The 13,775-nt window shown below is 18.7% G+C and overlaps 1 protein-coding gene across 1 annotated transcript in view; it reads left to right on the top strand.

The window, feature by feature from the left end:
* The window catches only part of LOC122715541 (lachesin-like), a 101,269-nt gene that overhangs the window by 34,660 nt on the left and 52,834 nt on the right, over positions 1 to 13,775 (top strand). The window contains exon 3 of the mRNA XM_043937809.1: positions 4,810 to 4,916. Coding sequence (XP_043793744.1) covers positions 4,810 to 4,916 — 107 coding nt within the window. The remainder of the gene's footprint in view (positions 1 to 4,809; positions 4,917 to 13,775) is intronic.

Raw genomic sequence — 13,775 nt, 5'->3', positions numbered from 1 at the left:
TTTGAAATATATTAATTGCTAATATTTTGTAATGTATTCATATAAACAATTGATAATTAGTGATCATATACTATCATGTTTCACCAATGCACACTTGTAAACAGAATCAATACTATATTATCATTACCAATACAACAATCATACATTATTTTTTTTTACAAAAAATATGAAACCTGAAGTCAATTATCTAAAAGTTATTCTTTATATTTCAAAATTATTAAAATCATTAAGAAAAGAGCTAATCTGCACTAATTTCTAACAAATAAATTGTTTCCGATATCCGTCATTTGAAACAGTTATATATTTTCTCGAAAGCAAAATGCGAGACAAATGCGAACAAAAATATAAAACATACGTGCACATAATTAGAAAATTTATGGGTGAAAATTCCAGTTGATGGTTAGGGTTAATCGAGTACCTTTAACATCACAAGAAATGTGAGGCATTTAATATTACGTAGTATCGCGTAGACATGGCTCGTTTATTCTGTATCAAATTATCCTTGCGCCATACGCCACGAAAATGAAACATGAAATTCGATGTGTAACTGCACTGCAAGTACAAAGCATCTGTACTACGACGTTCTACGTCTTCGTGCAGAATATCGTATCAACATGTATCAGAAATGTGAGTGTTGTTCACGTTCTTTGTAAATAAATATGCGCAACAATATTAATATAATCCGTTTCCGCTGACGAATGTAAATATCAGATGGAAATTTCATCGAGATCTGTGAGTGAACGTAGCGCGAAGTAAATAACCGAAAATCAATTTCTATGTTCTTAGTGTTAACTGTGATTGAAATGTTTCATCTTAGAATAAAATCTTCTCTACGTATCTGCTTTCTTAAACGTTGGTAAGAACCGGGTAAATCCAACGCCACATTTCGAGGATTATATTCATTAAGTTGCTTATGTTTGATAATTAATTATGAGATGAAAGGGAGTATTTAATGATTTGATAATTTAAATAATAGCAGTTTATTTTATACAACGATTTATATAAAATAACAAATTTTTTCAAACTGGAAAGATTTTACGAGAGATTTATATCAGAGAAATAATTTGAAACATTATTATTTATCTAATAATATTTATTAAATAATTTAATTATAAATTTACTACGTTTAATTTTAATTTTTAATAAAAAATAATATTTATTATAATAGTACATGAGATTCATGAATTATATAATTTAATTATAAGATTCATTAAGCTTTATGATTTGATTAAATGTAGTTCTTTTGTAATGTTATTAGACTTAGAAATTAATTCAATGTCTTTTTAAAGCAATATTATTGTTTATTTGAAAAGAATTTTTATTCTTTGAAATATTCTCTATTATTTTTGTAATTTTATTCTGTCTTTTAAATACTTTTCGAATCTTTTAATAGAAAATTTTTAATGTAATTATCGATGATGTTTTTTATTTTTTGAAAATGTATTTGTAAATGATATTAAAATGATCTCAATGGATAATAGTAAAATGAAGTGAAATTAGGTTCAAGAAAGAAATTATATTTTTTTTATCTTTTTTGTAAAATATCTGAAAAATTTGCACAAGAATTAAATTCTAAATCTAATAAATAATTTAATTATAAATTTATATTCGTGTAATAGTATGTAATGAATATCTTACTAAAGAAAATTCATTGTTGAAAAATTAAGGATTTTGAAATATTTTTATATTCTTTTAAAAAAGGGACAAGAATTAACAAAGCTTTTTTTTATTTTTATTATTTACGTAAAATTTTTTTACGTAATTTTTTTACGAATTATTTACGTAAAAATATTTTATATATAATAAATAACATAACAAATAAATAACATTTAATTTTGATACATGTTTAAATATAATGTATTATATTATACAATATATAAATATAAATCATAATATAAATATAAATCATAATATAAATCAAAAAGAAAAATTCGATTGAAAAATAATAATAAATGATATAAATGAAGTTCAACTAACTTAATTAACTTAACAAAATATATTCGAATTTTTAATTTATTTGAAAATAAAATTCTGCACAAAAAAATTATAGATTTTTTTATTTCTTTATATAGATTTATTTCCTTTTTTGTTTATTATATAATTTATATCCTGTATATAATTTAATATCATAATTTAACATACTATATTTTTATTCTCTTTTTAAAAATAACTGTTGTTATCATTTATTTAAGAAATTAATTACCTTCTCAACATTTTAAATGCCATAATTACGTATATCATTTCGTACACGTTGAAAAGAATTCGCATACGTTAAAGTCAAAAACAATGGTAATGCTTACGTCAGAATCACGGGATATTATTCAGTATATTTTACGAAGGGCAGGATAATGGATTCGCATAAATAAACATGCGCATAGTGTAGAGGACGAAATGGAAAGAGGAGAAAAAGAATAACATCATACTTACGCGAAAAATATTTGAAACGTCGTTCCGCACAACCAAGCTATTAAATAATAAATAACGATTCTGTGTTAAGTACAAAAATAATTTAATAGAAGCATTAAATGTGAAATATAATATACAAACTGAATGTTTATGAATTGTTTATTATTATTTATTATTATTATTATTTATGAATGTTTATGAATTCCATTTTCGAAATAATCATTCTATTGATCCTATTATTGTATTCTTCTTGTTTGTACATGTACTCGAATTATATTTTCGAATGCAAAGAAAAAAAAAAGAATATTTAAATGTTTTTGATTGAATATTTGATGTTTTTGATCAAAAAGCAGTAAGTTGTTGGATTATATTATTATTCTTTCTTGTGTATATCAATTTAGTATATATTATAGCTTTGTACATATTATATATTTTTTTTTAGGAAATTCGATCAAATAGAAATCTTATTCTTATAATATATATATAATTTTTTATACTTTATATAAAACCATATTTATATTTATTTTAAAAATTTATTGAAAATTTTTTGTTCATTGTATATTCTTGAATAATTATATATTATATTATATATTATATATTATATTATATATTATATTCTTTGAATCAATTTTTAAATTTTTTTGAATCAATTTTTGAATTTTCAAATCTATTGTTTTCAAAAATACTAAAAGTAGATATATAATATTTGTGTAATAAGTCATCGACGTTTTCTTCAGTTCATTAGTTTAGTTATTAGATGATGTTCGATTATTATATTAACTGGAAATTTATTTTTAAATATACAAAAAAATATATATTATATATGTATAATATAATCCAAGTAATGGATTATGTATTAAAAGTCTTATACATTAAAAATTTAAATCTTCTTTTTAAAATTTACAAATTATATAAAATAAGATCTATAGATAGATAATTAATTGATAATTGATCATATCAAGAAAAATATTTTTTAAATTTATTAAGATACGTTTAAATTTCAAATTTATGATGAATATAGTATCTCAAAGTATCTACTACTTAGAATTTATTTTGAATCATTACAATAATTTTTTTTTGTAAATCAAATTTCGAGTCAAGTGATTAATTCATATTAATATGTAATTAACGTGTAAGAAAATTAAAAAAAAAATTGATCGTGAAAAAATAATAAAAATTATTTTTTATAATTTTTTTATCTGAGCCTGTAATAAGAAATTAATCAATATCTTTTGTAAATTTATTATCATCAATTATATTATTATTATCAATTATATCAATAAATAATAATTTATATATATGCTGAAAATTTCATCAAAATTGATTGATACAAAAATCAAAAAATGACAATCAAAAAAATGTGAAAATCTATAGACTTTAAATAGAACTAAATAAAATATTATTTCAAATAATAATAATAATAATAATTCTATTTATTAAATAAAATTATTACATTATATGTAATAAATAATTCTTATTTTAAATATAAATATATCATTTAAAATATAGATATAATTTTAAAAATGAAATATTTTATTTATATTTACAAATAAATTTTTAAAATAGTATTTAAAAATAGTATTTTACTTAAAGAATATTAAGAATCTTTGAATATTGTCTTGAATTATTTTATTCCTTTCATTTTAAATATTAAAGTGATTCAAATTTAATACATTTTTGAATTTCGAAGTTTTCTAATTTTTCTTTATATATGTACTATAGTATGTATTGTAGTATCGAAAATCATGGTATAATTGACCGATTATTCTATGTACAAGAATATTTTTTATCATCATTGTTTATTTATTTCCATTTCAATTTTTTCTCAGTATCTTTGAAATTCTTAAATTTTACTAAGAATAAATCGAAAAAATATTACTTATGAGATGATCCAATACTTTAAATGAGATTAAAGCATTTTATGTTATATTATTAAAATAAAATATTTTACTTAAAATTTTATTATTCTATTCTATTTAAAATACTATTTTATTTAAGCCGAAGAAATTAAATAATAAAAATTAAATAATATTTAAAATATTTATTTCGCCAAATATTATCTAGCATTTTAAAGATTGATTATATTTTTTACCAAATAGTTGTATATAATAATCAGAAATATTTAAACTTATATTCATCATTCAAAGGCTTCAACAGTTACAAGAAATACAATGATGAAAACTATTCCATTGTCTTCATTCTCAGAATGTTTTAATCTACACAATTGATCGACTAAAATTTTCCGTTTGTTTATGAATTTATCTCATTTTTTGCTTCTTAGTTCGATCATTTTTTATCTAAATATGTCTGGCTTATATAATAAATGAATGTCTTTAAACTATACTAAACAAGTTATGCAAATCTGTGAAAGTTTTTCACATGCATCGTATATATCTGTTTTAGGCGGTGCTTTCCCACCCGAATTCGCCGCCCCTATCTTGAATCTAACAGTGGCGTTAGGAAGGGACGCAACTTTTACGTGTCTGGTCAAACATTTGGGAGGTTACAGGGTAAGTTTCCCTCTATGAAAATTCATCAACCATGATGTATGAAATTCTTGCAATGATGGCGGAATATGTCTATCTTAGCCGTTACTTTTACTCATTTAATATATTTTTATTTTAGTCTAACATAGTGTTTCAATTATTGTGAAAAAATTAAAAACTTTTATAGTAGTTATAAAAAAATATTTATATATGTTTATATATGTTTATATATGTTTATTTTTCAATAGAGTAGTTTTTTATCACATTTATTATCATACATCAATTTTTTATAGAAATATTATTATGGATATTAAAAAACTTTAAATAGAATTTAAAATGATATTAAATATAATGATAATTATTATTATAACTGTTTTCGTAAGATCTGAAAATCATAACTATTGAAAATTCACTTTATTTTTAATATGCCAAAATTAGCAAGGTAGAATATAATTTTTTTTTTTATGAGAATTTTATGAAAAAATACCCATTATGACTTTTAATTTATATATATATATATATATATATATATATATAAAACATTTTTTATATAAATTAATAAGAATAACGTATAACTTTTTTTATTTTTTAAGTTATTTTTATATTTTTGAATTTTTCAATTGAAAGTAAATTCTATCTCATTGGCAAAATAATCATTGTATCAATTACAAATTAATATATCTTTAAATTATCAAACAAAACATAACAACATGAAAAAACATTTTATGTTTACAGTTTATAATAAAAAAAAATATTATAAGTTTTTAGTTATACACATTTTGAATTGAAGATAAAAATGTTATTCAAGTTAAAGAATCGATAAAAATTAGAGATATTTAATTTCTTAAATAAAAATATGAATTTTTATTATTAGCAACTAATTGTATTTATCTTAAAAAAATAATATAATCTATATATTTAATAAGCTAAGTATTTTATTTTAATTTTACAAAATTTGCAAATAAATCACATTATTAAGTTTATTATTATTATTACGAATATATTGCCTAACTAAAAAAAAATAAAAATTTCAAATTTCTTGTGAAGAATCAAAAATTAATTTTATAAAAACTATTTAACTTAATCAAAAAATTAAAATTTCAAAATCTCTGTGGAACTTAAAATTAATTTTGTAGAAAATATTTTTTTATATATGAGATCTAAAAAATTAAAGTCACATTTTTAATCTTATAACTTTTGATTTTCTGTTTTGTACAATATTAAAATATATATGTGATATTATTTATTATCGAGATATTATTTTCTATAATATACAGTTAATCACAAAAATATTCATACATATATGAATTAAATTAACAAAATTTTTCGAACAAAATATATAACGAATATATTAAATATGTCAAATAAAATATTATATGTAGAACATAATAGATTATATGTATATAGATATTTTTAACAAAATATTATATTGAAGTAATGAAATTAATTTCTAAAATTTCAATATTCTTTTCATTATTTTAAAAGAAAATTTTGTATTTTAGAATATTAAAATATTTATATATCTTTCTCTCTTTCTCATACACATACTTTAAAAAATATCTTATAAAAATTATTAAAAATATGAAAAAATAAAATTTTAAGAATTTCAAAAATTGCTTTGTGCATTATGCTCTATCTGTATAATCGTATATCTTTATTAAAATTCAAATTTTCAATTTAAATAAATTTTTTTTTAAATAATATAAGATTTTATATTTATTATATTGAAAAGATTTATAACATATTATGTAAAACTCAAATTATGTTATTTATTTTTAATGTATGATATCATATTTACAGCAAACAATATTCGATAACTTTTTTAAAAATCGGTCGTAGCGAATTTTATATCACTCTCTTTTGTCCAAATAAAATGTCTTTGTCGACAAAACCAATTTCTCAAACAACCTGTATACCAATAAATTCCACAAGCACTCTTCTTGATTCGATATCCTTCCTGCTGCCACATCCTTATGTTTGAGCACAAAAATAGAACCATTTCCCCTGTCGTATTGGATTTCATATCCGCAACCATGAAGACAATTTCATTACGCGTCATCGTACTTTCCCTATAGAAGAGGAAGTATTATGTATAAGGAATAATAATTTGAAAAATCCCAACTTCCTTCTTTAATGAAGTCAGCGCTGAACGATATAAATTTAATTATATTTTTATCCGTGTTGCAACGTTACTAGATTGTTAACATTTTTCTTCGGAATTCCTAATAGTATTATGGCCATAACTATTAGAGATATATTTTTCTTTTATAACTGGTAGCCGATTGTTTCGAACGAGACAAACTTATTTACTCAAGTTAATCCAATTGTATATACATATATTCTGTCTATACATCGCATCATTTTTGTAAATAATTGACGTGTGTACCAATAATGTTATAAAATCGATTTAAAATAAAATATATATTTTATAAAATATATATTTTATTTTTTTATCATAAAAATTTTATAAAATATATATTTAAAAGATAACATTTAATTTTTTTTTATTAAAAAACAAAATTTAAAATAAGAATCGATTCTAGAAGTTAAAACCAACATAAAAGTTAATCTATAACAATGTTAATTGAGATTTATTTCTTAAGTTATAATCAATTTAAGTTCGCATTAGATGAAATAAAACAAGAATAAAATACAACAGAGATAAAATGCGACCATATAATAGAGACACAACAACTCTTTTCTTTCCGTCTCATTTTATCTAATATAAAATTCAATTGCTTATAATTGAATAAATAAAGTTTAATTTTTGTATATCAATTTTCATATTTGTTTTGATCTGTAGAATCAATTCTCCAAAAATGTTTCACGAATATATTAACATAAAATATTAATATTCATATATTCATAAATAATATTTTGAGAATTGATTGAACAAATGTAAAAGTTAATATATAAAAATATCGGCTAAAGCTTATTTATCAAATTATAAGCAATTTAATTTTTTAATATATGATAATAGATAGAAATGATAAGACAAATCTATTTTTGTCACATTTTCTATTTTACCTTTCAAAATTTAATTTTTTATTATTTAATAAATATAATCCGATATTTTTTATTTTAATTGTTTTATTTATATTTTATATTTTAATTGTTTTTTTTTTGTTTATTTAAAATGTTTAAAATTGATAAACTATCCAAATATATTAATATATCATAAGTAAAATAATTAATTAAAAAAACAAATTTTTTTAAAAGTGTAACGATATGAATTAATTTAGAAAAATAAGAAGAAAACTCATTACGATAAAATTGCATCTGATAAAATTATTTCTTTATATTTAACTAAATATGATTTCTGAATATCATTTTGTTTTGCTGTAAAATACGGCTGTAGAATTAATTAATTAATTAATTAATATTATTTTATTTTATTAATTTTATTTATTAATTTATAACAAATTTTTAAATTCAGAATTCTATTAATTCATCTATTTAGTTCATTTTATTAATTAATTTCAAAAAAAGCATTAACAAAATTTTAAAAAAAGCAAAATATAAATCTAATAAATCAAATATATCAAGTTAATTGGAATTAAATTATAAATTTCGAACTTTAGAGAACATAACAACAAAGAATAAAATAATGAGAAAAAGGATTGCAGAAGAATTAACAAAAATAATTAAAAATATTATATATAAAATTGATAACTCATCATTATTATCATATAAAATAATTATTTTTTTTTGTTTTTTTATTATAACTTTTTATTTTTTAATTACTTTGAATCGACTAAAAATTTAATGGTATTTTTTAAACAATCTTATTATTAATAAATAAGAAACAGCATCTGAGTTTATGTTCTAATTTTTCTTAAATCGAATTTTCAGCGTCCAAATAATAATAAATGATAAGCTATTATAAAATCTAATATTAAAAAAAATAATATATTTAGTTAAGTTAGATTAGGTTAAGATTAGGCAAAATCGTTTACCAAATTTTAAATTGATGTGTAATAAATTCAATAGAATATTTAACTTTGATAATCTTAAATACAACGATAAGAAATAAAAATATAATAATATAATAAAAATTATAATTATTTAATATACAGGATGATAATTAAATAAAATAACTTGATAACTTTATCTAGAACAACTTGCTTGTTTTTTTATTAATATTAAAATGTATTTTAAAAATTGATGAAAATAATAATTGAAAATTAAAAGTAATGACTTTATGAAGTGTTTATTTTAATATTCTTTCTTTTTTGTAGATTAATGCATAAAAATTATATGAAGACAATTTATTGTCTTTTAGAATGAAATCATATGATAATATATAATTTTTAGTGCGCTAATCAAATAACTCGTTATTTTTTACAAAAATTAGATACTAAACTATTTATGTTGCAAAAATCATTAGAAATTATTAATTTGAATTTTATAAAAATAATTATTGTATAAAAAACAAAGAATAATAATTTTTTATATAATAATAATTAAATAATTAAAAACAATATATAATAACAATAATTTGAATCAGAAATCAAATTAAAATATCTTTTAAATTAATGACTTTTCAACATAAATAATTTAATAGTTTTTTGCGAGAAAAATATGTATCAATTACTGCATAATTAAAAATTATTTAATTAAATTAAATTAAAAAAAAAATTAAGATTTCATAAAAAAGATATTTTAGGCCACCGATAATTCTGTTTTATTAAATCAAAAGTGAATATTTTCAGATATATTAAATTTTTTGTCGATTAAGCAGAATATATCACTTTTATAATAGATAGTTTTTCGAAAACACATACTAATCACGATCATAAAATAATTGACATGCTCTTTTTCTGGTTACATACACTAGCCAATAAAAGTATTTAAATACTATTTTTGAAATTCCTATTAAATTCCATTTACACTCGAAGATTCTGATTTTACTGAAACTTTATTTATATATGTGAAATATAGATTGTATATGAAGTAATTTTTGTTCAGTGTACACTGGAAAAATTATTTTAGATAAAGAAGTAAAATTCATTTTCAAAATTTCAGTATTTTTTTATGTTTTAAATACAATTTTATCTGGGAATATTTCTTTCAAAATTAAAAATCTAAATATTTTATATATTCAAAATTTTTCTATATTTGATTATTATTATATTAGTAAAAAAAGATAGTAGAAATGTTAATAAAAAGTTATACAATATTTAAATTATTTAGAAAAACAAAAAAACAAATGAAAATCAAAAATGAATGATGAAATATATACATATATTATATATATATATTATATATATTATATATACATATATATACATATATACATATATTATATATATTATATATATTATAATATTAATTGCAATATTATTACAATGGAATTTTTAATATTCGAAGACAAATTATTTGAATACTTAAATTTTTATCCAATCATTATATTTTCTTGTCTATATCCCTTATTATTACAACAAACAAATAAATTTAGTTTTAATATATGTATGCATTCTTCTTCGATTTCATATTATTTTATATTATATAATATTATATATATAATATATAATATTATATAATATAATTAATAATTATAATAATATAATATTATAATATATTTTTATTTATTATATAATATTATATAATATTATATTATAATATAATATTGATATTTTACATTGTGTATCATCAAAGAGGAAATTATTATTAATTATAGTATTAATTATAAGTATTGACGAAATAAGAAATATTCCAGAAATTAAAAAATAAAAATGCATCTAAAAAGTATAACATTAGGAAATATATAATTAATAAATAAAAATATGATCGAAAATACGAAAAATTATTTAAGTACTTTTAAAAATAAAATTTTAATAAATATTGCAAAAAAATAAATATTCTAGATTTTGTTATATCATGGTTTTTATAATACAAATCAAAAAAATACAAATGCCAATATTTGGGTTTATTTTATGGAAAAGCTTTCGAATTTAATCAGTAATTAAAAGGAAATTCAGATTTTAAAGCAAGTAGTTGGCTAACAAAATTTAAATTATTATTATAATTTAAATTAAAAGTTTTCAGCAAATAATGATGCTGTAAAAATTTTGATATTCAATAAACTTTAATAAACTTTAATTGACGAGAAGTATTATTTGCAAAATATATACAACGCTGATGAAACAAACTTCTTTTGGAAAGAAATCTTAGTTTGTCATTAAAAAAATTAAAGCTTCTAATCATAAAATTAACAAAGACTGTTATAATATTATTTTGTTCAAATACAACTGGTACCAATGCTTTTAATATTTATGATAAAAATAAACATTTATAATTCAATTTTCAAAAATATGAACATAAAATGTGAATTATGGACATATTACGTACATAAATCAACAAAATATTTGAATAGATATTTGGAAGATAAGAAATTATTTTTTGATTCTTTTTTGAAAAATATAGTAATAATATATAATAATTATAATAAAAAGACAAATATTCGAAAATTTCTGTTTTATATCTGTTTATTGTTCCATTAAAATCTCCAATATATTTATATTTGACAGTAATTCCTGACACATTGAAAAAAATTATAAAATAAAAAATTATAAATTAACAATACTTCTTAAATATATATATTGCAAGAACTTAAATCTAACATGTATAATTTTACCATTAACAATTTTATCTAACTAATTTCATAAACCACTTTTTTAATTTATTTGCTTATTGTTTATTTTCTTTAATTACTTTAAGAATTATTTTGTTTATCCTATATAAAACTGAGAAAAGAAAAATATCAAATATCAACAATTTTATTCTACTTTTTTTTGTTCAAATTTAAAAAAATTTGTTAGAAATAAAAAAAAAAGGAAAAAAAAGAAAAAGACAATTGGATCGAAAATAATCTAATGAACGTAGCAAAACTAAAATGATTATTGTCCACTTTTCCTAATAGTAGTTTTAATACGATATTTTCTATGCTATCACTGTTTAAAGTCACGATTTTTAAGTAGAAATCAAACGAAAGTGGATAAATTCATGTTTACTAAATCGAAATAGGAACAAATTCCATCCTATAATTCTTGGATATATATATATATATATATATATATATATATTATACATAAAGAAAATTTTGCGGTTTACCATAACGAGTCATGTAAAGCGTGTTTCAATTTTAACGAGAGCCAAACGAACGAAAAAGTAGATAATAAAAGGATGTTAAAAATTCAAAAAGGCGTGTTCAGGTGGTGAACACAGGTCGAAGAGTCGTGTAGCAACAAGCCTGCTCCCTCTCGTTAAGAACGCTTTGGCACAGCTATAAAGAGATAAATAATCTGGTTACGAGCGTCTAATGACATTATGCGAGAGTAAAGTGGTAACGAGCAACTGCTGCTAATTTTTCATTTGAAACTTAATGCCAAGCCACTGTAAGTCCGATGATGCGAATAAAGCGTGCATTCACAATTTCTTCCAGATTATTTCATAATTCAATATTTCTCTCTGTCCGATGAATATTAGAGCAGATAAACTAATTGTATCATATTTTGAAAATTCTATTAGGATTGTTGGAATTCTACATTTATATTTAAATATTTAATATTAGAAAGCATTTTTCATCTGAATTTTTTTCTTCAAATAATGCATAAAAATTTTAATTTTTTTTCATTTATATTCTTTAGATTATTTAAAATGGAAAAAAATTTATTAAAAAGTTGTTAAAAAGAAAAATGGGATATTTGCAATATTTCAAATCACAAAATCATATTAATTTTAAATAATTACATACAATGTAATTATTCCTTCAATAATGAATTATAACATACAAACAATTAATATGACAAGAATAAAGAAAACAAATATTAGAGTTTTCATCTATTTATATGTGATAAAATGATATGTTAAATCAGTCTATGTTATATATTATATATTATATATGTTATATATTATATATCAAATTATAAATATTATATGTATGAATGAAAAGAAATATATAATATCATTATGATAATTGACATATTCATTTCAACTTTAATTTGTAAAATTTCAGAAATATTTTTTTTTCATATTTACGTATAAAATACAATATATAAATCGATACTTGAGTAAATAATTAAAACGCTATATTTTAGAATTAAATTTATGAAAACTTAAATTTATTATAAAAGGATCTATTTAGATTGTTTTTTTTTAAAAAATTATAGATTTTGATTTTAATCTTTATTGATTGTTAATATCTAAGGAACAAATAAAAATAAAATTTTATTCTTTTATTTGAAATTTTATTTCAATATTCAATATAAATTATAATAATTATCTTTAATGCATTTTCTTACTTGTTTAATTTATTTTATTTAATATATTCAGAAAATAAATGACTTCTTTATTTATAAATTTTAGATTTATAGTTCATTATACTATTAAGATTAATACAATAGAATATAATAATTATAAAATAGTAAACTTTGATTTGAAGATAAATTTGCATTACTAATTGAAAAGTTATATTATTTTATTTTTATTATATGAAACATTTGATTAATAAAGAAAACTATATTTACCACAATATATATTATAATAAATTTTCCTTTTAACATATTCCTTTACATATATATATATGTAAAAACATATATTAAAATTAACATATATATAAAACATATATTTTAAATAAATAACCATAAATTAAAGTATTAATTTTTATATATTTTCAACATGTATGTAGATAATATAAACTAACTTTTTTATATAAAAATTATAAAAAATTAAATAATATTTTATATAAAAAAATTTATATAAAATAAATTGATAAAACTAATAAAAAAATGTAAGAAAAGATTCAAAATAAAAGCTGAAGGAATATTATAATTAAAAGTTCTTTATTTAATACATACATATTTCATCAATGAATAAGAAACA

Source organism: Apis laboriosa, unplaced genomic scaffold (assembly GCF_014066325.1).
Source record: "Apis laboriosa isolate Shangri-la unplaced genomic scaffold, ASM1406632v1 scaffold38_cov145, whole genome shotgun sequence".
Taxonomy (NCBI): Eukaryota; Metazoa; Arthropoda; class Insecta; order Hymenoptera; family Apidae; genus Apis; species Apis laboriosa.
The sequence above is the reverse complement of the archived record's forward strand: the minus strand, read 5'-3'. Positions and strand labels throughout refer to the sequence as shown.